The following is a 25,496-nucleotide window of genomic DNA, read 5'->3' on the forward strand; positions in this document are numbered from 1 at the left end:
CTTCTAGTGTGATATGGCATACAGTACACTTTTCCCATTTATTTTTATTGTAACACATCAGGAAGCTTTTAACTTTGATGTCCTCATTTGAGGACATCGGGACTTAAATTTGTGCTTCCGTTTTGCGTCTACATAATAGACCTAATGGTGCTAGTTCTAAATGTTTAGCAGTTTTCAATACAAACATGCACACACTCACACATTTTGCATTGTTTCTGCATTTTGCACTGTTGTTTTCACACAGTCTTGTCAACTACACTGTTAAATTATTTTTTTTAATTATATGTTCCAATGAATATGTGCTCGTTTTACTAAATCATGCACTCATTTTATTGAATTGTGCACTCATTCTAGTACATAATCTGGTCATTTTACTAAATTGTCCACTCTTTTTTAGCAAATAGCACAATTATTTAGAAAATAGCACAATTTAGCTAAATGCAAGTACAATTTAGCTAATGAGCCCACAATTTAGTAAAATGAGCACACTATTTAGGAAACGGAGCGCATCATTTGCTAAATTCAGTGCACAATCTAGTACAATGAGAGCATGATTTAGTAAAATGAGTGCACATTCTCTTGATATACACACAAAATATCTTGCAATGACACCTCCGGGGTGCCATACTATCACACACACACACACACACACACACACACACACACACACACACTTTGTATTTTTGTTTTACTCTGAACTCTGTTGTATTCTGATAAAAAAAACAGAGTTACACTTTGTTACACAATGACAATTTAATTGTGTTTTATGGTAAGATAGACCCAATGTCCTCAAATGAGGACATCACTTTTCTCAAAAACTACTTGCTGTACAGAGGTGAAATTTGTTTTGTATACTCATGAAGCCCTAATAAACCAAAATAACTGAGAGAAATAAAAAAATGCCTTCAAATGTATATCCTGAGTCTCAGGAGAGTATGTTATGTTATGTTATGTTATGTTATGTTATGTTATGTTATGTTATGTTGTGTTGTGTTAAGGCATGACGTTTGAAGGGAAGTGTCTGTTGTCCAAAACTGCCAAAGTCACTCACTCTGCTGTTCCTCCAGGATAATAGACACATACAATGACAGCAATCAGTGAAGTGAAGTGTACATTTGAGGCTGATATTTTGTAGCTGTATTTTGAGTAACAGTGAGCAGACCTTTAAACCAAGTGGAGATTGATAACCTTATTTTTTGAGAGCCCCAATGTTCTGCCATCTTGGCATGGTGACAAACACTGTAAGATAAACATTATGAAGTGTCTTTAATTCCTTAAAACAGTCTCTTTTACTCTGGTGCTGACAGTAAAATTCTAAGCTTACCCTCGCATATGCATTTGTAGTGACTGACTGTAAAGACAGCCCAGAATACCATGAATTGATCTCTTTTTTTTTTTGCTCTATTAGGGCACAGGCACAGCTAGCTGAAAGGGATGACATTTCAAACTCAGCTACAACTTCTGGAGAGATAAGCAGAGCATCACAGCAAGTCATACTGAAAAAGCAACAGGAAATATTTTCTGCAAGCAGGAAATTCTTGGAAACACCCCTCTATCTGTTGAGTACACATTTGTCATGATTTCATGAAAGACCATGAATGATATTTATAGCAGGCAGGTTTTTTTTTACATGACCTGCTACAGTGATTATGAGCAAAGAATCACACAAATGGTTTGACACTGGTTTCTTGCAGTGTCTGGAATGTCAGGCTAAGCTTATACAGGCTCACTGGGTATGATCCAGTCATGCATACAGCAGCCTTAGCTAAAGGACTATTCAATTTTTGTGTGCATGCATGCACTAAATGCAAAAGATTTCTACTGTTGGATGCTCCAGAATTTAATAATGCAGCATGTAGTAGTTTCCCTCGCAGAATAATTTAGACCCAGAAGCATTTGTATCTGACTCGTGGATGGTTTGGCATGAACACAAATGCCAGTTAAATGCTGTGTGTATGAATAGCATATGAAATGTCACTAGGCTCCTCAGTAGACTGTTTACACTTACACAGAGAGGTTGTGTTCAGGCTAATGGATGTAGCAAGCGAACTGCTCTGTAGTACATTCCATGTGCAAGACGGACAAGGCACTAATGAGAATGACAGACAGAGGAGTCCTACTCCACTGTCCACCCCAGAAACAACAGTCTCAGGAGAATTAAGGAATCTGAAGAGCTGCAATGTGAAAATGTAATGTCTTCCAGTCAAAGCTGCACAGAGACTCTAGAGTGCATGGGATTACCTCTGCAGAAACATTTAAAAAAGAAAAGGGCTTGTAGTCAAACATTAAACTAGATGTACCGCAGAGCGGTGCAAAATATGACCGCCGCCCAGTCCAGCACATTTTTTCCACAAAAAGAAATCACGCTGAAAGGCCATGATTCTAACTGTCTCACTAAATTGCATTATCCACACTCAATTCTCACTGGTATCTGCTAGACAACAAGTACCAAAACATGATTAGTTCATAGATTTCACATGTAAAATGTATTTTATACAACCCCACCTCCATCTTGCCTGTTCATAATTCTGAGAAATTCTTGATTGTTTGTGTTATGTTTATGTTATGTGTGTGGGTGTGTGTGTGTGTGTGTGTGTGTGTGTGTGTGTGTGTGTGTGCGTGTGTGTGCGTGCTTGTGTGTGTGCCGGCGTATGTGCCTGTGCAAGCAAGCGTACATATGTCTACTGTGTGAGTATGTGTCATACGTATGATTACTGTGAATGTGTGTGTGTATCTGTGGTCATCCTAGGCCCTACAGTTCTCAAGATATTCACAGAGAACTGTGTCTGCCCTACCCTCCTTTCGGGGGGTCCAGTCCAGCGGGGGGGGGGCTACAGATCAAAACGAAAAATGACGGTTCCATGCTATCCATGTGGGGTTACATGCCCACCAAGTTTTGTGTACCCCGGTCTTTCAGTGTCCCGGGAATCCTTGTTGGTGTACGTCACTAAATGTACACATAAATTATTTTATTGTAAGGCCCCCCATGAACGAAAGTACACAAAACTTGGCATGCATTCGGAGGGTGTCATAATGATCATACACTTTTAATTTCGTGCAGTTTTGACCTTTTGACTGATATTGTGTTGAAAACACCTAATTTTTTGCTTTTGAATTTTTAACTAGGTGGCGCTATACATTAAATAAGTGGTAATGGGATGGGTTGACGTGCCCCCTTAAGACCAACATACATAAAAAAGGTGGACCTCCTAGGCCCTACGGTTCTCGAGATATTCACAGAAAACTGTCTCCGGCCACCTACAGGCCAGTTGGTGTATAGTAACATAAATGAATTTATTGTGTGGCCCCCCATGAACGTAATTCCACAAAACTTGGCGTGCATACAGAGGGTGTCATAATGATCCTACACTTCCAATTTCGTGCAGTTTTGACTATGTTAGGTCACAGATACCTTCAATTACAACACCTCATTTTTACTTTTTTGTGTTTAACTAGGTGGCGCTATATATGAAATGAGTAGTTATGGAATGGGTTGACATGGCCCCTTGAGATCAACATACAAAAAAAAATGGTCCTCCGAAACCCTACGGTTTTTGAGATATTCACAGAAAACTGTGTCTGCCCTACCCTCCTTTCGGGGGGTCCAGTCCAGCGGGGGGGCTACAGATCAAAACGAAAAACGATGGTTCCATGCTATCCATGTGGGGTTACATGCCCACCAAGTTTCGTGTACCCCGGTCTTTCAGTGTCCCGGGAATCATTGACGGAAATTTGGACATGCGAAAAAGAAAAAAGAAAAAAAAAAAAAAAATCTGACTAAACCTATATGACCGCCGCTTCGCTGCGCGGCGATCATAATAAGAGCTCCATATGACCTAAATGATGCAATCAAAATGAATTAAACAAATCCTTGTTTACGCATGACAGTGGATCTTGACTGAGAGGTCTTTTGGACAACTCAGTCTGCTGTTTAAACACATTTGATAGAAATAAAATGGATGAACTATTCCTCAAAGGAACCTCAGGGAGTAAACATTAAGGTCATCTATGAGGTTAAATGAAACAAGTCTTCAGAACAAATATTTACAAGTTGCTATGCTGTGCATCTTGCTGGGTGGAAGTCAAGTGTTTATAGCATTTCGGCTATTTTCAGTGTGCCAGGCACAGACAATGAGTTCCTCTGAAACGTTCCTTTCAGAGACAAAGAAAAGGGAATCACCACGGCTCACTTTCAGGCTGGCTGGAGGGACTTCCTCAAATGACACATGACTGGAATAATAAGGCATGGCACACACTGACCTTGTTGTGTAGGGGACAGGAAGTTGGTTCTCCCGGTGAACCGAAATAGGCACAAGGAGGGGATGCTGAGTGGCATGAACTGAGTGCCTGGTTTTTGTCTCCTGATATAATAACAATACCAATAGCAATCTGGCTAATGCTATGAACATACACGCACACACACACACACACACACACACACACACACACACACACACACACACTGACAGACACACAGATACACTGACAGACAGACACACGCACACCTGATCTAACTCAAAAACTGAATTCTTTCATCACAGTCCAAAATGCAAATCTGAATCTGAGTTTTTGATAGGGTTTTCTCGCAAGGTTTTTCAAACACTGCATGCCAGATGGCGCGTCTGTGTTGAGGTACCCCTTACATAATCGACCCTTCCACCCATTTCCTCCCTAACAATGTCTTTGCACTCCAGGCAAAGTGTCTGGCCTCTCGCCCTTTCATCTTTCCCACCCCCATATGTGGTTACCCCATACATGCACCAGAGTGCTGGTCTCAAACACAACTGTAACTGCATCAGCTCATTAGCAATCTCCACTGCCACAGGCATCCGTCTGTTCCATCACCGTGGTGACTAACAACATATCACCTCGCTGGCACAACAACGTATCCCCTCGCAAGCACTGACCAGCTCTAGGTGAGACCGAGACTCTGATTAATGTGAAACGCTGGAATGCATCAGCTTTGTACTTCGAAGTGAAGGTCCATGGTAAGCTCTCAAGAATGCAGTGCCACTGACTGTTTGACAGGTCCATCTGGGGTCAGGTTAAGTCTCCGAGAGTGTACAAGATAAAGTAAGGGTGCTCGCCTGTGATGGAATACAAAGGTTTAACCCATATCTGAAGGTTCTGAAATATAAACTGTCTCCTGAACAGAGCTGCTCACACGCAACAAATCAACTGGCATTGTCCGTGATGACAGTGCTATTCCCAAGCAAAAAGCCCTCTAGCATTAATTCAAGCAAATTCATGTTTGTACTCTCACGAAGAACTAGTCTGACAGAATTGTATAGCCTCAATGGAAAAGCTCCATTCAAACAAGTACACACAAATAGAAAACGTAACTGAATATGGCAAACGTAACTGAATATGGCAAATATGCTCACACACACACACATTATCATACACATTCAGGCACACATGCATGCACACACACACACACTCACACACGCCGAGGCCCACACATCCACGCACACATGCACACACACCACCAACACATGCATGCATACACAGCCTCGCACACACACACACCACATCATAAACTGTCGTGAACCAAGCATCCCATTTTGATTCTTATCTGAAATTATTGTGTACTTTAGTCCTAACCACCAGAGAGAACCATCTATCTGGGTATGACAGTGTTTGCACTTTGCCTCCTTTCCTCCTTCCTGACATCTAATCTCGTTTTGCAGTGAGAGTAGCAAGAGTCTCCTTTGTATAGGTATACTGTGTGTGTGTGTGTGTGTGTGTGTGTGTGTGTGTGTGTGTGTGTGTGTGTGTGTGTGTGTGTGTGTGTGTGTGTGTGTGTGTGTGGATGTGTGAGTGTGATAATGGAAACAATTGTGTGTGCAGCCATTGAAAAGCCATTTGCTTACCTCTTTGTTCAGCCATGAGTACAGCCTCTCTCTCCTTCTCTCTCTCCTTCCTTCCTTCCCCCCTCTCTCTCTCTCTCTCTCTCTCTCTCTCTCACTCACGCTCTCAGTGCTGTTGCCTCTGCTTTGTAAGTGCTGGTGTGCTGCTCCTTGGCAGGCAGGTCTTCTGGAGTTTCTTTATAAAGCCAGGGGGGACTTGAGGGGGCGGGCTTGCCATGTCTCTCTCTCTCTCTCTCTCTCTCTCTCGCTCTCTCTCCCTCTCTCTCTCGCTCTCTCTCTCTCTCTCTCTCCCTCTCTCTCCCTCTCTCTCTCGCTCTCTCTCTCTCTCTCTCTCTCCCTCTCTCTCTCTCTCTCTCTCTCTCTCCCTCTCTCTCTCACACACACACACTCTCCCTCCCTCCTCCCCTCTTTTCTCTCTCTCTGTCTCTCTTTCTCTTCCCTGTGTCTACTCTGTTCTCCTATACTCAGAGCATCTGTCTGAGTAGCAATGCTGATGGAGGAACAGAGAACAAACAATGTCACCAACAGACAGAAACAGAAAGTGGGAAAATAAAGTGCATAACATCAGTTGCATTTGCTAATGACAGAATACACCTCAACAAGACGCACGCACAGAGTCTGCTATCTCCTGTCCACCATCTTTGTCTCTGACCAGCACTGACGTCTCCCTGAACAAGCACAAAGAGGTGTTTGTTTGATTTTTCAACACGGTTAACTGTTAGCTTTCCTGCACTGTCACCAGTTTGTCTAAAAGCTCTAAAACACTCTATTAGCAGATCCAAAAGGCTTGGTGTGTGTGTGTGTGTGTGTGTGTGTGCACTTGATGTTCTGATTACTCTTTCAAAACACATGGTGTCCTAGATGCAAAACCAAACCAAAGCGAAGGGGTTATGAAAGTGTGTGTTTGCGTGCATGTGTTTGTGTGCAAATGTGTGTAAGTGAATGAGGGTGTTGCTATGGCAAACGGCTATGGTGGATAAGCCATTACTGCCATGCAAAATCTCTCATGAAAACACCTTGTCACTGCGTGGGTGCATTTCAGCATAGGCAAAGTCTTTCTCATCAGTTTCACATGTTTGTCAGACGCCAATCACAGATGGGCTGGAGAGGCGGCATGCCAGGGAACAGAGCACCTCAGGGATGACGGTGTAGCTTCTACTGTCTCCAGCTTTTATCAACTCCAATATGAACCTGATATGTGCTGATCCACACCCTAAAGACCAGGTGCACCTAAGTCTGTGTGAGTGTGTGTTTGTGTGATATGTGATACAGAGGGGTAAAGGGAGATGTTTTAATGTTTTCTATCAGACCCGCATGTCCTTGCTTTGCCAATGAGAGACAGGCGGGGGCTAGAAAGTAGAGTTGGCATGAAAGACCCATATCCCATTTCAGCGTAGGACATTTGGTTCTGACTTCCTCTAAAGGAAGACGAAAAAAGCTGTGCTGTCACCATCTCTTTCAGTTCCATGTCACACAAAGGTCCCAGACTACAGACATCAAGAGATCAGGTGATTGAATTTCCCTGGGCGCTTTTAGGCATTCTCCAAATTGGGTCTGATTTGCTCAACTCATTTGTTTGCCAAACAAAGTAAGGGGATTGATATGTCAGGAGAGTTAATTTGGAACTATTGTAGATACTGCCTTGAAGGGAGCACGACAACGCATGCCAAGAATGAAGATTTGAGGAAGTGATTTACAAAGATCTAAAAAAACACATCAAGCCTTCAGGAAGGCCATCACATCCCTTAACTGGAGATCTCAGTTCTTTGTTGCTGAAGAGCTCTGCAGCAAAGCTGTGGAAAACTCTTGTCAGCTGCAATTAACACTTTCTCCAAGGAGCACTTTGAGATCAACAGGGAGGATAGTGATGCAGCATAGAGGAACAGGACATGCTCCAAAATGTCCTGTTCCAGTGCTGTGAGGAAACTATCTTACACACACCTCCCACTTTAATGCAAATGCATTTTCCCCCATTGCCCCAAAAGGCAGAAAAATATGCAATGATCGTGGAGGGGAGATATTTTGAGCAGATGGAGGATAAAAAGAGCTTTTGTACAGATTCTGCTGGCAATGGAAAAACGCTTCCACGTGAACCGTGGTTAACCTCTGACCCAGGGAACACACTGGACACCTCTATGGTCCTCGACGCATAATTTAAAACATTATGTAAATTCAGGGTCCCTATAAATCAGTCACAGAGACGAAACACGTGATCCACGCTCAAGGACCTCCATGGGCCCTGGGGCCCCTTGAGAGGCCCAGGCAGCGATTATGGCACAGACCCTTTCAATTAAACCCCCAAATAGCTGTTGCTAAGGACGTGTTTTTCCACCATTGGGATAAGGCACACGTAAACAATGCGCTCCACATATTGTTTCCATCGCAAAACGCTCTTGTTTTTGAGACTAGACTGCAGAGGAGGGGGCCGCCCTCTTTGAAAGTGTCTGTTCTGTGGAATTCCGTCTCTGTGGAACAGACAGACAGGCTCATCTTATAGAGAAGCCTGCAGTCATCAAGGCAGCTATCACACATCTGGCTGGACCACACAAACACAAGCACTATTCAACTACAGGTGGTGCATGACTCCTAGGCCTAGAGAAGTTTCCGTGTTGGGGTTAAACACCCCTGTGTTGCAAACAAAGTGTGTATGTATGTGTGTGTGTGTGTGTCTGTGTGTGTGTGTGTGCATGCGTGAGTTTGTGTGTAAGTAGGCATCGTTTCCAGGAATGGGCATGTATTGTTTATAAGGATGTGTTGTGTGAAATTAATAGTGTTCTGAGAAAACCCTAACTCCAGGGGGTCAAGCGTGGTGACAGCGATGTGGACCAGCTGCCCTCACACCTTCTGAGTCAAACTCACTCTCTCTTTAATGGAGCGAATACAGCTACGCACATTACATCGATGTCAAGGAATGTGCAGATCATTTTAGTTCTGCTCTGCAGAGGTTAAGAGATAGGGCAACATGCCATTTCTACCTAAAAACATTAGTCAACAGCCAAGAACTGCCACTGATTTGTTGATTATACTCCCACTTGAGACGTCAGAGGGATATTTTTAGAGGAACATATATTGTTCATTGTCACAAGAAACGCATACACACATAACTCACCTTTAAGATTCGCTGACATGACAGACTTCAGTAGGGCTGGAGTGCAGGCCGTGGCGGGATGGTTTATCTTCAAGGATACAGTGATAACCTTTTCCTTTCTGCCCCCCACCCTCCCCTCCCCTCCCCTCCCCTCCTCTTGTTTGGAAAGCCGTATCCAGGTGGTTGGGTGTGGGAGCCAGTTCTGACCAAATCAATATCACCCACTGACAGGAAATTCTGGTATACACATATCTTTTTATCATTTCATCAAGGATGGTCCATTATGAACCATGTGTGTGATAAAAAGCCATTGTAAAAGAGGACTGTTCAATTTTCCTTCAAATTCAAACTCACTAGTTGCCATTTGTTTCCAGTTGTCTGGCTGAACCCGCAAAAATAATATTGGTGGAGCAATCACCCCATCCAAACCCTACAAATTATAATTCGTACACAAATTGCTATCTTAGAAATGGACAGTCTGAGTCACTATCTCAGTGCTAGGTCACAGGACAGGCACACAACATGTGTGAGAGGATCAGTCAGTGGAGAGGTTTTAGGATGTGTTGACAAGGTGGATAGCATATTTCCAAGTATAGCAAAGTATACTTTTGGGTGTGAGCTTTTGTATATAAAATGTTATTTGATATATCAATTGTCAATTTAGGAAGTCATTGCTGGAATGCACCAAAATCATGCTAAGCATGCTATGAATACAATATACATAAGTGTGCTTAGACATGTGGTGACACTGGTGAGTGAGGCCTCAGCCCAAACCAACTGGCATTGGGATTGAGATCAAAAGATGTTCCTAAAATCATGTGAACATCATAAGGGCTGAGCTGTGGTCTTAGGATGTGAATGAGCAATGTTTAAAGTCATGTGGGACAGCACATTAAGCTGTTAAAACACAATCTAGAAACCCAGCACAGCTGCAAATGTGGTTGAGATCCTCATTCGAGGGAATCCATCAGTCCATGTGGCACTGATGAATTGAAAAGGACCTCCAGAGGCCATTTTTCAGAGAAAAGGGGATAGACAGAGAGAGAAAGAGAGAATGCACACACATAAAATAACATGACATGCCTGACATTCCTAACAACCCACTGGTGCAGGAGGACACCACACTAGAGAGGCAAAGCAAAAAGCGCTGGTGGGTCAAAATAAGTAATGCCATCTTTACGCAGTCATCGACTGATTGCCTATTATGACTACAGTGACTTATTAACAACACAAAGATAGATGTTTTAGGACTGTAAAGTTGCCTTATCATGGTTACTGATCTAATTAGGTCATGATTAGGCCTTGAGTGATAACCACATGTTGAATATTATCCGCCATGTCAGGAGCGGTGCCCGCTTAAAGGCACACTATGCAGGTTTTTTTAGCTTAATATGCAAGTTTTTTCGCTTAATTTACCTTCATTTAACAGCTTCAGAGTCATTGGAATGGTTATATGACTTTTTTCGGGTTGAATGCGTCTCGCTTACCCCTAGCACCTGTGAGTGGAAAAACCACCCTCGCAACTGTCGGCTGGTGGGCCGACGGCCTCAGTGTCAGGAAGTATAACGAGTGTAACGAATTGCTTTACTGCATTCAAAATACACATACACGCCAGGCACCGGCTAGAAAAAGGTAGCAATGGAGTTTCTCAGACATTCGTCATGACAAAGCCAGCGAAAAGAAGCAAAAACCGAGAAAACAGTAAGAAAATTGCCAATAGTGCATAGTTTACCTTTAAGAGTGCAACAACTAACGCAAATTCAACCAATCCCTGCGAACTCTGGGCGACCAATTTTGTCCAAACACCGCAACTTTTCCGCAAATTTGACCAATCATCGTAGTTTCCTGTGAAATCGTGAAATTTCATGTACCACAACAGTCCCTCGCACAGAATATTGAGCCAGATGCCACCCTCAATTTTGTGGACACTAGAGTTCACCTTATCTCATGTAGGCCTACTTTTTTGCTAACTTACCTAGGCTATGAAAGTAAGTTCATGTAGAACTACTTTGCGTTTACTGACATTAGAGCATGCAACCCATTGGCAAACTTTTACATCGGGAGATGTCCTTGTTAGCTCATATCATATTTACTCGTAGTATGTGTGCTTACCAAAATCATAGAAATGAATTGCAAGATACTTATCTCTTCTATGATCCAAGAAAGATATCAGTCGAGTATTTTTTTTTGTAGCCCATTTATTTGAACTAATTACATCCACATTTAATATTCTAATGCACTATGCAAAAAGTTTGTAGAAAACAGTGAGATACAAGCCTTCCTTTTTTGTGTTTGTAATTGAGAGTGTGCAGACTGTGTGGTTGTTTTTTTGTATACAGTATGTGTGCTTCTGTGTGTGTTTATTGAGTGTGTGTGCCTGCATGTAAGTTAGTTTTTTTTGTGTGTGTTTGTGTGTGTCGTGTGTGTGCATGTATGTGATGTATGGGTGTGTGCATGTGTAGTGTGCTATTCAATATATATATATATATACATATATATATATATATATATATATGCACATGTTGTGCAAAAGTGCCATTATTTACCAGAATGTTTACTACACACTAGTTTCAGGTGGAGAGTGAAGGAGTGAATGAACCAATTGCAAGGATGATTACAAGGCCAAATTGAATGAACCAGGTTGGGAATTTAGCCAGCAAATCAGGGAACCACCTACTCTTTGCGATAAGTCCCATGGGATCTTTAACAATCATGGTTAGTCAGGACCTCAATTTAACATTCATGCAAAGGTAAACATCTCCTGCAGTACAGTGTCACTGTCACTGCAATAGGGCATTGGGATTGATATTTGTTTGGTGGCTTTTGGCCACAGGGAAGAGTGCCACCTACTGGCCAGCCACCAACACCACTTCCAGCAGGAACCTACTCTTCCAAGGAGGTCTCTTATCCAAGTACTAACTATCCAAGTACTAAGCCTGCTTAGCTTCAGTAATTCAGCAAAGTCAGGGTATCTGTTGGTCTGGCTGCTGACTAAAAACAAAAAGTGAAAGGCATATATGATTCTAACTGTCTCACTGAATTGCATTATGCACACTCAATTCTCACTGGTATCTGCTAGACAACAAGTACCAAAACATGATTAGTTCATAGATTTATACAACCTCAACCCTATTTTGCCTGTTCATAATTCTGAGAAATTCTTGAATTGTGTGCATGTGTGCGTGTATGTGTTTATGTTTATGTACAATGTGTGTGTGTGTGTGTGTGTGTGTGTGTGTGCGCGCGCGCGTGCATGTGCTTGTGTCTGTGCATGTGCCATGTGCATGCATGCGTATATATGTCTACTGTGTGTGTATGTGTCATATGTATGATTACTGTGAATGTATGTGTGTGTGCGTGTGTATCTGTTTATGCACATGTGGGCATATGGAATGGCTTAACATGGCCCCTGGAGTGGAGGCAAACATATGCAACAAATTGGTCATCCTAGGCCCTACGGTTCTCAAGATATTCACAGACAACTCTGTTGGTGTACAGTCACTAAATGTAAAATTCTTGAATTGTGTGCATGTGTGCGTGTATGTGTTTATGTTTATGTACAATGTGTGTGTGTGTGTGTGTGTGTGTGTGTGTGTGTGTGTGTGTGTGTGTGTGTGTGCGCGCGCGCGTGCATGTGCTTGTGTGTGTGCTTGTGTGTGTGCTTGTGTGTGTGCCTGTGCCATGTGCATGCATGCGTACATATGTCTACTGTGTGTGTATGTGTCATATGTATGATTACTGTGAATGTATGTGTGTGTGCGTGTGTATCTGTTTATGCACATGTGGGCATATGGAATGGCTTAACATGGCCCCTGGAGTGGAGGCAAACATATGCAACAAATTGGTCATCCTAGGCCCTACGGTTCTCAAGATATTCACAGACAACTCTGTTGGTGTACAGTCACTAAATGTAAAATTCTTGAATTGTGTGCATGTGTGCTTGTATGTGTTTATGTTTATGTACAATGTGTGTGTGTGTGTGTGTGTGTGTGTGTGTGCGCGCGCGCGTGCATGTGCTTGTGTGTGTGCTTGTGTGTGTGCTTGTGTGTGTGCCTGTGTGTGTGCATGTGCCATGTGCATGCATGCGTACATATGTCTACTGTGTGTGTATGTGTCATATGTATGATTACTGTGAATGTATGTGTGTGTGCGTGTGTATCTGTTTATGCACATGTGGGCATATGGAATGGCTTAACATGGCCCCTGGAGTGGAGGCAAACATATGCAACAAATTGGTCATCCTAGGCCCTACGGTTCTCAAGATATTCACAGAAAACTCTGTTGGTGTACAGTCACTAAATGTACACATAAATTAATTTATTGTATGGCCCCCCATGAACGAAGTCCATGACACTTGGCATGCATTCGGAGGGTGTCATAATGATCCTACAGTACACAGTACACTGCAGTTTTGACCCTGTCAGCCAGAGATATATTGTGATTACAACACCTCATTTTTGCTTTTTCATTTTTAACTAGGTGGCGCTATACATGAAATTAATGGTTATGGGATGGGTTGACATGGCCCTTTACAGTTTTTTTCAAATGCTTACACACTAAATCTTTGCTTGTCGCACAATTTTCTAAACATGTCTTCCAAATCATGTCTTCCCATCAAAATCAGAAATCGTGAAATTTCATGTACCACAACAGTCCCTCGCACAGAATATTGAGCCAGATGCCACCCTCAATTCTGCGCACACCAGAGTTTACCTTATCTCATGTAGGCCTACTTTTTTGCTAACTTACCTAGGCTATGAAAGTAAGTTCATGTAGGCCTACTTTGCGTTTACTGACATTAGAGCATGCAACCCATTGGCAAACTTTTACATCGGGAGATGTCCTTGTTAGCTCATATCATATTTGCTCGTAGTATGTGTGCTTACCAAAATCATAGAAATGAATTGCAAGATACTTATCTCTTCTATGATCCAAGAAAGATTTCATTCGAGTTTTTTTAGTAGCCCATTTATTTGAACTAATTGCTTCCACATTTAATATTCTAATGCACTATGCAAATAGTTTGTAGAAAACAGTGAGATACAAGCCTTCCTTTTTTGTGTTTGTAATTGACAGTGTGCAGACTGTGTGGTTGTTTTTCTGTATACAGTATTTGTGCTTCTGTGTGTGTTTATTGAGTGTGTGTGCCTGCATGTTAGTTAGTTTTTTTTGTGTGTGTTTGTGTGTGTCGTGTGTGTGCATGTACTGTATGTGATGTATGTGTGTGTGCATGTGTAGTGTGCTATTCAATATATGCACATGTTGTGCAAAAGTGTTGCTGCACATATGCACAACAGCCATTATTTACCAGAATGTTTACTACACACTAGTTTCAGGTGGAGAGTGAAGGAGTGAATGAACCAATTACAAGGATGATTACAAGGCCAAATTGAATGAACCAGGTTGGGAATTTAGCCAGCAAATCAGGGAACCACCTACTCTTTGCGATAAGTGCCATGGGATCTTTAACAACCATGGTAAGTCAGGACCTCAATTTAACATTCATGCAAAGGAAAACATCTCCTGCAGTACAGTGTCACTGTCACTGCAATAGGGCATTGGGATTGATATTTGTTTGGTGGCTTTTGGCCACAGGGAAGAGTGCCACCTACTGGCCAGCCACCAACACCACTTCCAGCAGGAACCTACTCTTCCAAGGAGGTCTCTTATCCAAGTACTAACTATCCAAGTACTAAGCCTGCTTAGCTTCAGTAATTCAGCAAAGTCAGGGTATCTGTTGGTCTGGCTTGTGCTTGTGTGTGTGCCTGTGTGTGTGCATGTGCCATGTGCATGCATGCGTACATATGTCTACTGTGTGTGTATGTGTCATATGTATGATTACTGTGAATGTATGTGTGTGTGCGTGTGTATCTGTTTATGCACATGTGGGCATATGGAATGGCTTAACATGGCCCCTGGAGTGGAGGCAAACATATGCAACAAATTGGTCATCCTAGGCCCTACGGTTCTCAAGATATTCACAGACAACTCTGTTGGTGTACAGTCACTAAATGTACACATAAATTAATTTATTGTATGGCCCCCCATGAACGAAGTCCATGACACTTGGCATGCATTCGGAGGGTGTCATAATGATCCTACAGTACACTTTCAATTTCGTGCAGTTTTGACCCTGTCAGCTAGCCTAGAAATCTAGACGCACCCTAGCGGCGGCAAATTAATTTGCTCAGCCTGTACGCCTAGTAGCAAACCATAGGAATTTCTATTGGCTAACACCGTGGATGTTATCCAATTACAGCACTCTATTTTTTTTTGGCTAACGAAGAGCGGTTGTTTGAATCGGCGTTGGCTTCAACTTTGGAGGAGTTGGACTTGTGCTTTTCTTTGAAAGTTGAGCAACACAATGCACTTAAGTCATTCCTTTCGAAGAAGGATGTATTTGCCGTTTTGCCGACCAGATACAGATTTGGTCGTAGCGCTGGCCTATTGCATGCCTAGGCAGTTTGAAAGACAATTCTCTGCCCGCCCCTTGGATTAAGCGAGGTGAATGGTTCGATTCCAGACTATACATTTCAATGATATAGGATGGCCCGCCAGGCTACCTGTCAACCAGAGATATATTGTGATTACAACACCTAATTTTTGCTTTTTCATTTTTAACTAGGTGGCGCTATACATGAAATTAATGGTTATGGGATGGGTTGATATGGCCAACATACAAAAAAAAGGTGGTCCTCCTAGGCCCTACGGTTTTCGAGATATTCACAGAAAACTGTGTCCACCCTACCCGCCTTTCAGGGGTCCAGTCCGGCGTGATCAAAACGAAAAACAATGGTTCCATGCTATCCTTGTGGGGCTACATGCCCACCAAGTTTTGTGCACCCCGGTCTTTCAGTGTCCCAGGAATCCTTGACGGAAAAAAGTTGTGCTATTGCACACCTCCTGGGGACGAGTGTGTCAGAGAAGGACCACAGGGTCACCAATGTCAAAGAAAGTAGGAAGCTCCCGCACACGGTCTTCATTTGCAATTGTACTGGTTTTTATTGCAACGTTTCGGTCAGATGACCATCATCAGGCAATTTTTTCAGGCAACTCAATTAAACCTACACACCACCAATACATAGCCTAATGACATTAAATAGAAGTGTAGCCAAATAGTTTAAAAATCAATATCAAATATTGAAATTACTAAATACTTAGTTGGCTATTAGTAATTACGCAGGTCACAGAATATGAATTATTACAAATATATTAACTTAATATGAATTCCAAAATATATGAATGTATTGAAACATATGACACATGCAGTGTTGGGAGGGTTACAGAATACAGAATACATGCCCAAAAATGTAATCTGTAACGTATTCCGTTACGTTACTCAATCTGAGTAACGTATTCTGAATACTTAGATTACTTCCGCATTGAATTGGATTTTATAAGTGTAGGAATGCGGCCATCAAATCCTGCTTAGGCCTACTAAACAGGCCTATTCTGGTGTGTTCTTCTGTTCCAAATGGCTGAAGTGTTAGGCCCACATAGGAGAATGTAAAGTCAACTAAGCTACCTGATACAACTTTAAAATAGCAAGGTGACCACTAAAACTACTGTACAGCAGGCGACTAGGCTAATTAAAACAAACTAAATAAATAGGCTACTTTAGCCAGAAAATATATTAGTGCCTGTGAGATTTTTCGGTGGCATCAACCCAGTACAAGTGAGGGGCGCATATGACAGGTGGAACGCAAATGACCTGTAAATGTAAACACTGTCTAGGCTACTGTATATCAGTGCTCTCAAAATGAACGTGATTGCGTAATGACAATCAAAAACCGCACGTTAAAATATGCTAGCCTACTCGCAAGAATAATTCTTCAGAGGCTCCACCATATAATTAATTTTAAAACGTAGGCTAGATCTAATTAGAAAAAAAAATAATCCATAAAGCTATTTTAAGTTAGAATAAAAAACTTAGAATGCAGTGCCTATTTTAGAGATTGGTTTAATTGTAGGCCTAGGTCTAAATCAACACGTGAACTATAGGCTCTGTTTATTGATTAGCAAACTGTGTAACCGATTGGCCGAAGTAGCCTGAGCTATTAATACTTGGGAAAATATCCTTTGAACAGACATCAGGAACCGCGATCAGTGAGGAACAGGAGTTACCTCCACTTACTTTACTCCTAATTTGCTGTGCAAACAGTCATTTCAGGGTCTCAGATGACGCGTCCATAATGCGCGCTGGCTGCGTTTTGAGGCTAGTGCAAGACGGCGGGGCTTGGATTTAAACATGGAAATCATAGATTGCTTTTAGGAGCTTCTGAGTTGCCTTTATTTATTTAGAGAGTGAATAAACTTATGAAACAGAGAAGTATCGTCATGTAATCCATTGGTTTCAACAATGTAACTGTATTCTAAATACCAACTATTTAACTTGTAACTGTATCGGAATACAGTTACTCATAATTTGTATTCTGAATACGTAACGCCGGTACATGTATTCCGTTACTCCCCAACACTGGACACATGATGCGATCTTTTTAGGGGGTAGCTGTCTTTTTTTGTGACAGTTGTGGAGTGTTATTGGGGTTGTGAGTTTCCATAACAACACCCAAAAATGCTTTGAAAGATAGATTGATGTCACATTCCTGATTGGTTTGCCAAGACTTTAGTCATCTACTGAGTAGGTGAACCCCAAATTCTGATTGGACTGTTATGTATAGGAAATAGTAGGACCATTGACCCCTTCGTGAGGATACAGGGTGGAACACAGCCACTCCAGTCTCAGATTTTGCGCAGGTCTCAAATTTGGGTTAAAGGGACACCAGGCAAGCCTGATGCTTTTTCTCTACGAAACTCCCCCTCGCTCGGTCTGAAGCTCTTTTCCTTTTCTTTGCGTCTTCCGTCAAGGGTTTTCGCTGCTTCTTCGCCGGCTCTGCCATTATACACACGTTTGCAACAATCTCTAGCGTTTTGTTAGCCTGCCTTTGTTCTGTAAACTGATACTGCTTAGGTCGGCGGGTAGGATACACCGAACTTGCAAGTGGGATATTCTTTCTACAGGCAGTAGAGGCGGGCGAGAGAGCCTTCATTTGCCCCGTAATGAGTCATTTAACCATATACCGACTTACGAAGATGATTAATTAACACGAAAATGTTGCCTGGTGTCTCTTTAAGGTTTTAAAGGTAATAGGCTACTGCTTTGTGAATTACCCCAGCCAAAGCATTTCTTCATTTAGCTACAAATAAAGCATTAAGGATGATCAGTGTGATTTTGGTGATTTTACTACCCTTAGTTGCCCTAAAAAAAAAAAAAAAGAATTCCCAACACTATACTGTACTATTCCATCAGACTTTAGCTTTCACTGAGACGACTGCAATAGACGACCGCAATAGTGTGTACTGCCCTCTGGTGGTGATATTGCACACTGGCCTCTCTGTCAGAGATGCCCTCTCTCAACATACAGCCAGACAGTAACTGGTTTTATGCATTGAAAGATGTAATAAAAGCAATTTATAACTGCCGCATTAACACCTCAACATGCATTTACTTTTGCTACCAGAATGCTGTCATCCATTATCCTTTACATAATTAGTATACATATGCATAATTTAGCTTCTTCATTCACAATCTACCAAGGTTTAGATATGGATCAGCAATAGCAATTGCACACACCAAACACAGCCACTTCTTTAGAGCGGAAAGTGTAAAACTGAGGCACTTGTAAACTTCACTGAGAAATCAATACTTGGTCTAGTGAACAGTTTCTGTCAATATGTTCCATCATGAATGTGCCTGAGTAATACCCTAAAAAAATCCAGAGTTCTCGCGAGAGCACAGAGATTCTAGATTATCAGGGTCTGGATTTTCCAGGCTACCTGAGTAACACAATGCTACTTACTGGGCTAAATCCTCCCCATTGGCTTTCACAGGCCATATATCTGAACATAAAAATAGCACATCTGAAAAATGAGCCAACCATTGGGGAAATATATTCAGCCACAGCAATTATCTTGAACTAAAACTATCATAACTCACGCACTAGGAGAGTTTCTCAGCAAAGAACTTCAGAGTACCTCCATCAGCTCCTCTGGATCTTCATGATCTCAGGGTCTATCCCCAGCTCTAGTCACTGCTTGTTAGAACAGTAAACAAATCAGTACAGTGGAACACGCACAGGTCTTTCATTTCTTTAGTCTGATCTAACACTCCCTTACACAGCAGCAAAGGAATGCCAGATCTTAACCTAATTTCAGTTGTGTCACATGACATCAGGAATCCACTGGCGTCTCAGGGGAACTAAAAAGCACTTGTTTTTCGCTCTAGGTGATCCTTTTCATTGGTCAAGCCGGCTGAAAATCAGCCTTGGTCAGAAACTGACCATCACAACCAGTCATCTTGCATTGCTGAAAATGAATTACAGAGCGCCAGGAGTGTCCTAACAGAGGGTAATCATGGATGAATTCTTTGTGACAACATCTCAACAGAAAAACAATCACATTTCTCTTCATTACACCTGGAAAAACCCAATACGATAAAACAAACAACAGCACAAGCAGGTCAAATTTATTTTTTCAAGAGGGTGGTTTTTCTGTCAAGGTTGTACAACTTTGTGGCCAAAGTTAGGAATGTGTTCAGTAAAAAAAAAATGTACATCCAGCATAAAGGCAGCAGCCATCTACATGTGGAAATCAACAGTAGCAGAGACGCTGGCCAGCAGGAGCCAACCTTTCCACACGCCGTCTTTGGTACAAATAGACCTGAGCATTCACTTGGATCTGTGTTTACATACAGGCTTCCATAACGGAGAGGGGCGAGTGAACAAGGAAGAGACAATGAAGCAGTAACAGCACCTCAACTTGAATGTTGACAGCAAAAAAAAAGTATAATGGAATGATGCGTGACAAATGAGGAAACAAAATCTGAAAACAAAGCAAATTCCCCCAAGAGAGACCCCACACCTCCCCCAATAGCATGGCATGAACCTGAGTGTGTGCGTATGTGTCTATTTTGTGGTCTGGGGAGGTTGGCATCAGGAAACACGTTCATGATCACTTCCTCCTCTTGCGCGGGCTGCGGTCAGAGTCCTGTGCTCTCTCCTCGGAGTTGTCCTTCTTGCCCTTGTTCTTCTCGGTGACTGGCTGGGGTTCTTTGCCCTTCTTGCCCCTCGGCTCCGGAGGGACGCCTTTGGACTTCTGGCCAATCATGGACTTGACCAGACAGATGGAGGCCACGGTGGCCAGCAGGGCCAGCAGCACCAGGGGCCCCGAGAGAGGGCTGACCTGGTCCCGGACCAACGCCAGGGCCTGGCCCACCGGGGAGTCCGACATGGCCCGGACAGGGTGCTTCTCCTGCAGCAAACACATATTTACAAGTCAAGTTTACAGTTGAGGACAGGTTAAGGGTTTGTTTGTTTGTTTGTTTAATTTAAGGCCATTTCCGCAACTAAGGCTATTTTAATGGCCAGAGCACTGTGTGTTATAGAGACTTAAATATGTTTCTTAAAATCTATGCTAATAAGATATTCTAAAACCTTCAAAGGTGGGACCTTACTAAAAAACAAAACATCAGCTATAGAATTTTGATGATAAAATTGTTGTCTTTTGGTTTTCAAGGCAGGGCAACAGATCAAAATATGTCTCACTGACAGGGGCGTTTTGTAAAATTGGCATTTGAGGACAGGTTAAGTGTTTCTTTACATTGAGAACAGGTCACAAACACACCCATTTAAGTGGAAAAGGTTTACATTACAAACATTTAGACTCCACATTTGGTAGGGTAGGATAGATGCCCATAGCTGTTATCCATCATCCAGGAATGTCTCCAGATGCAGAAAGCAGTTTAAACAACAAATCATTTTATACACACATAATAGAACTGCTGGTAAACAAAACTAAGGGTATGATGAATGCCTGTGCTATGTGTTACAGCAGGCCTATCAACTATACCTAGAATAACAAACAGTTGAGTCATGTTTACAGATGTAAGAAAGACAGCAGCAGTTTATCCTCTGTGGATGGAATGTTACCTTCAGCCCATGGCTGCGGAGCATGCTCTCCAGCACGGGATCTCCCAGGCGCACTGCAGGGTAGAACTCCTGCACAAAGTGCCTCCTCCACCACTGCTGTGGCTGGGAACTAATGGGAACAAACTGTTACAACATGCTTCTCTCCCAGCAACTGGACAGGCTCCAACTGTTTGGGCTTGTGGGTAGCTCTAACCAAGATCTGGCCAAAACAGGAGCATCATTCCAGAATTTACTGTTATTTTAAAGTTGTAAGGTAATCTGTTTTTACAGTTATTTAGGTCATTTTTTTATAGTCATTTTTTTCACTACATTTTCATATGACCGTGCATTTTTTTCTTCTTAATTAAAGGAAAGAGGGCATGCCACAAAAAACAAAGTGGGCATGCCACAAAAAACAGAGGGACATGGCAAAAAAAATCAAAGAGGGGCCTCTTTGATTTTTTGTGGCATGTCCCTCTTTGTTGATTTAGGATCCTAATTATGCATTTATTCTTCTAAATAATAAAAAAAAACACATATTAAACAAAGGAACAAAACCAAAGAGGCCATGCCAATCTCCTCCATGACTCACCCATCCTGTGAGTCTTCCGTGAACCAGTACTTATAGAGGCCCGCTCTGATGAACGTGGGGGGAGTCTGGCTGAAGGGGTACTGAGCATCATCTGTCTGGACCAGTCGCACCACTGAAAAAAGCAGATGCAACGCCATGACTCTCCCACTTCCAACCACAGGAGGGCAGTACATTTCAACCTGGTGACTTTAATAGATGCTTACCGTCTCTCTTGCCCTGTAGGAGCCGCTGCACCAAGCCTGTGAACCAGTGGCTGTCCTCCTGCGCCCCGTGGGCAGCCTCCCACAGCTGCCAGTCCAGCCGTGGCTGATAGGGAGTCACCAGAGGAGGGGCTCTGCTCTCCTTACCTGGCTTATACATAAACTCAATCTCCTACATGAAGCAGAGAGAACCAACACCACCTCAGTCAGCTAGAGGAGCATCATGGGGAATCTCTGAACAGCACTCTTTGAACCATTTTGATTTATGAACTGAATGACCAGAACTAACTAGAGATTATTATTATGAATTTTAATTCTCTACATACTCTTCACTATGAATGGGAAAAGAATGTTAAAATAAATCCAGCAATGCTTTTCTCTTACCGTCCATTTGTGCTGGTCCATACTGCCCTCAATAACAATTTCTGGTCTTCCATCCTCCGTGAGGGAGTTGTGGTCGATGCCATAGGCACCTACCAACCCATAGGGTTCCATCATGTTATATGCTTTCCTCACCTCTGGTAAAATCTTACTGCTGGAGACATTCTCCATAGCTGTGTATGGAACCTATTATCAATCAAAAAGATAAAGTATCCTTTGACAATTGCAAAAATATCCAAGGCAAATTCTGAAAATATGCCAAGTCAGCTCTGCATCACTGGCTACCTACCAGAGTTAGTGCAAAGATGCCAGCAGCCAGTGCAGTGAAGACAGCCCACTGGATGAGAGCCCAGAGCTTGGACAGAACACCTCGAGCACACACACACCTGTGATGGCCAAATCAGTTACTAACAGCAGGTGGGCCACAGACACAGGGGCCCTGATTTGTGTGTTTGTGCAAACAGAGTCAAATATGTGACATCTAATAAAATGGGCCTAATCGAGAGGAGGAACACATCTTTCTGGCATTAAACAGAACAAAAATCATCATCATCATCATCATCATCATCATCAGATGGCAAAGTCATGGATATCACCTGAGAGACTCACCCGAGCATAGCAGCAACCACCTCCCAAGTAAGGGACAAAACTCCTACCCAGATACTGGGCACTGTGACCAATTTCAGCACATCAGCAAACTGCTGCTGTGTAAACTCTGCAGGGTCAATAACATACATGAAGTTAACATCACTTCTATATTCACCACACCAATGGAGCCATGTACTCTGATAATGTAAGAGTATAATGAATAAAAAAAAATATGGAGGCGTAGAAGAAAGATTTCTATGAATATTAATATATGCAGGTCATCTCACTTGTTTTTGAGGTCACAATCTTCTGCTCCCAATCGATCCGCAGCTGGAACAACTCCACAGCACTGTATATGATTAGGGCAAACACTCCCAACTCCAATAACAGTGAAATGAGCGAGCCAATGGACTGCATCCAAGCTGAAATGAAAATCAACCAAACAGGACAGGGTAAGAACAAGTACATGACTAAGGCCAACAAATTACTCCTGACAACGTGATACCAAACATGCGATGTCATGCATTGGTGAGAAACTATGGTGAGTTCTCCCCCAAACTGTTTTAAATTGCCCTTTTCAGGCACTGTATCATTTCTGGGCTACCATAGTTCAAATGCTCCATCTTAACGGGTAAACAAACTGCAGAGCTCCTTCATCTACCTGACTCCCACTCATTCCTGCTCAAGGTCGGAGCAGAGCCTGGCACTTTCCGTCTCATTATCAAGAGGGGTTTGGAAAGCAGTAGTAGAAGTGTAGGGAAAAAACTGAGGATGTCTGCAGCATCAAAAACTAGTTTTCTGTTGATGGTCTTTGGGATTTTTTAGGCAGTGTACAAAGAAAACATTCACTTATCTCTTTAAAAGCATTCAAAAGACTCTTCACTAAATAAGAGAAGTTACCGTGAACTTGGTCTGTGGTGGATGTAAAATGTACTGTAAAGCATGCAATGGGCCACCATGTTGCGTTTAGTAGAGGACACTACGTGTAGAGCAATGAGAGGTCATCGCAGCACTGCACTACTGTGAGGTCATACTTTTGCTCTTCTTCTTCTTCTTGGGGCCCTGCCCAGAGCTGACATGCTCGTCGTCCAGCAGAGAGAAGCACAATGCAATGGTCAACAGGCTCATGGCGCTCAGGTTCCCCGTCAACAAGCTGCCCAGCTGGAGCAGAACCTGCAAAGGGCACAGAGAGAAACACACACTCAAACACAGGTCCATGCATAACACTCAAACCCAGGTCCATGCACAACACTCAAACCCAGGTCCATGCACAATACTCAAACCCAGGTCCATGCACAACACTGAACTCATTCAGCCAGTAATATATAGACCATTTCTGCAAAAGATGCTTCAGAAATGACTTTTAAAAATGCCATTAAAGTGTAAGTTCAGTGTAAATTGAGGTCTGCTTTAAGCTGCCTGTCCACAACTTGGCCTACGTTGTCCAAAATTGTCTCATTCTTTTTCTGATGGGCTGCATGTGGTGAGCTTATACAACAAGGCTATGGGTCAATTTACACTGAACTTACACTTTAACATGTAACTTAACAAGTAACCCACAAAACATCCTGGTAAAAAAATTAATATTTCTTAATGTTCAGTTGGAGTACAACACGTTCATTAGCCCAATAAAAACACATTGACACATACGAAGTGTGTGAAGTGGAGCGCAGCAGACCTGGAGGTAAAAAGCGGAGAGCCGCAGGCAGCGGATGGGGGCGAAGAAGAGGAACGGCACCACGAGCTGGGCCTCCAGCAGCAGCACCACACCCAGCCTGAGCAGCCAGGCGGGCAGCTGGTGGCAGTACCAGGCCAGCGGGGTCGGGCTGCCCTGGGACTCAAAGACATGGGACAGAGCTACAGCACAACACACACACACAGGCAAACAAGGACAACAGCATTAGCTACACAGAAACATTAATTTTGGGCTCACTTATTTCAATTTCAATTGAAGAGTTATAGTTAAGTTAAGAGTTTATACATTTACGACTGAGAAATGAACGCATCTGAAAACTGTTAGTGTTACTGTAAAGTAGGCTTTTTGAATGTTGCCATGCAGTGGGCCAATAGGTATATGAATCAAATCAAATGATTAAGAATTATGAGATGCAAAGTATGATTTAGGATACACTCGCCAAAACCTATAGATTGTTTATTAGAACATCTCATCTCAAATGTGATCAGTGGTTTCCTCTAATTCTACTGTGTGCTGCTCATGTACAGATGACAGAGTTAGTTCAGTGCTGAGTGAATTGACGCTGCTCTCTACTGTGTGCTGCTCATGTACGGATGTTAGTTCAGTGCTGAGTGAATTGACGCTGCTCTGACCTGAGAGACTCCACCACTCGGAGCCTCCTCTGGCCAGCTTCGCCACTCCAGCACCAACCGTGACCCTGAAGAGCAGCCACCGCGTCAGCCAGAAGGTCACGGGGTCGTGGAGCCTCAGGGAAGAGCCGCCACACAGAACAGGAGCCACTATGACCGCCAAGAAGCCTGCCTCTAAGAGCAACGAGTCCCTACGCAGAGAGGACCAGAACACTGACAGTTAGACTTGGCCAATAGACGTGTGATGCTAGTCCATAGTCCTGTTCAGATACAAGATGCTACATATTATAGCACATGAAAATAACACTGCTGGTTTAAATGATTCCAAACCTGTTAATAATCTTTCCTTATTACTGAACAAGAAGGAAACTTTCCTTCTTGTTCACACCCTTATTTCATTCCTCCTCCTAAAAATAGATCTTATCACATTCCCACGTGACAGATAGTCAACATTCCTCCTGAGTGTAACTTTATAGAGTGATGAAA

The 25,496-nt window shown here is 42.7% G+C and overlaps 2 protein-coding genes and 1 long non-coding RNA gene across 3 annotated transcripts in view; 1 reads left to right on the plus strand and 2 right to left on the minus strand.

The window, feature by feature from the left end:
- Nucleotides 1-6,097, minus strand: part of entpd1 (ectonucleoside triphosphate diphosphohydrolase 1) — a 27,406-nt gene extending 21,309 nt beyond the window's left edge. The window contains exon 1 of the mRNA XM_076296313.1: nt 5,874-6,097. Coding sequence (XP_076152428.1) covers nt 5,874-5,889 — 16 coding nt within the window. The 5' untranslated portion in view covers nt 5,890-6,097. The remainder of the gene's footprint in view (nt 1-5,873) is intronic.
- LOC143135945 (uncharacterized) overlaps nt 1-21,820 on the plus strand; it is a 23,731-nt gene extending 1,911 nt beyond the window's left edge. Inside the window, exons 3-4 of the long non-coding RNA XR_012989254.1 lie at nt 1,409-1,558; nt 21,739-21,820. This is a non-coding gene — a long non-coding RNA (uncharacterized LOC143135945). The remainder of the gene's footprint in view (nt 1-1,408; nt 1,559-21,738) is intronic.
- lmf2b (lipase maturation factor 2b) overlaps nt 19,463-25,496 on the minus strand; it is a 9,389-nt gene continuing 3,355 nt past the window's right edge. Inside the window, exons 4-14 of the mRNA XM_076296312.1 lie at nt 25,014-25,201; nt 24,364-24,542; nt 23,720-23,858; nt 22,973-23,107; nt 22,707-22,812; nt 22,387-22,483; nt 22,101-22,283; nt 21,720-21,888; nt 21,517-21,628; nt 20,946-21,054; nt 19,463-20,268 (exon numbers count right to left, since the gene is read on the minus strand). Of these exons, the coding sequence (XP_076152427.1) occupies nt 19,969-20,268; nt 20,946-21,054; nt 21,517-21,628; nt 21,720-21,888; nt 22,101-22,283; nt 22,387-22,483; nt 22,707-22,812; nt 22,973-23,107; nt 23,720-23,858; nt 24,364-24,542; nt 25,014-25,201 (1,717 nt within the window). The 3' untranslated portion in view covers nt 19,463-19,968. The remainder of the gene's footprint in view (nt 20,269-20,945; nt 21,055-21,516; nt 21,629-21,719; nt 21,889-22,100; nt 22,284-22,386; nt 22,484-22,706; nt 22,813-22,972; nt 23,108-23,719; nt 23,859-24,363; nt 24,543-25,013; nt 25,202-25,496) is intronic.

Source organism: Alosa pseudoharengus, unplaced genomic scaffold (genome assembly GCF_046254945.1).
Source record: "Alosa pseudoharengus isolate Yale_2024_CS ecotype anadromous, Long Island Sound unplaced genomic scaffold, YU_APseudo_1.1 YU_APseudo_1.1_scf_20, whole genome shotgun sequence".
NCBI lineage: Eukaryota > Metazoa > Chordata > Actinopteri > Clupeiformes > Clupeidae > Alosa > Alosa pseudoharengus.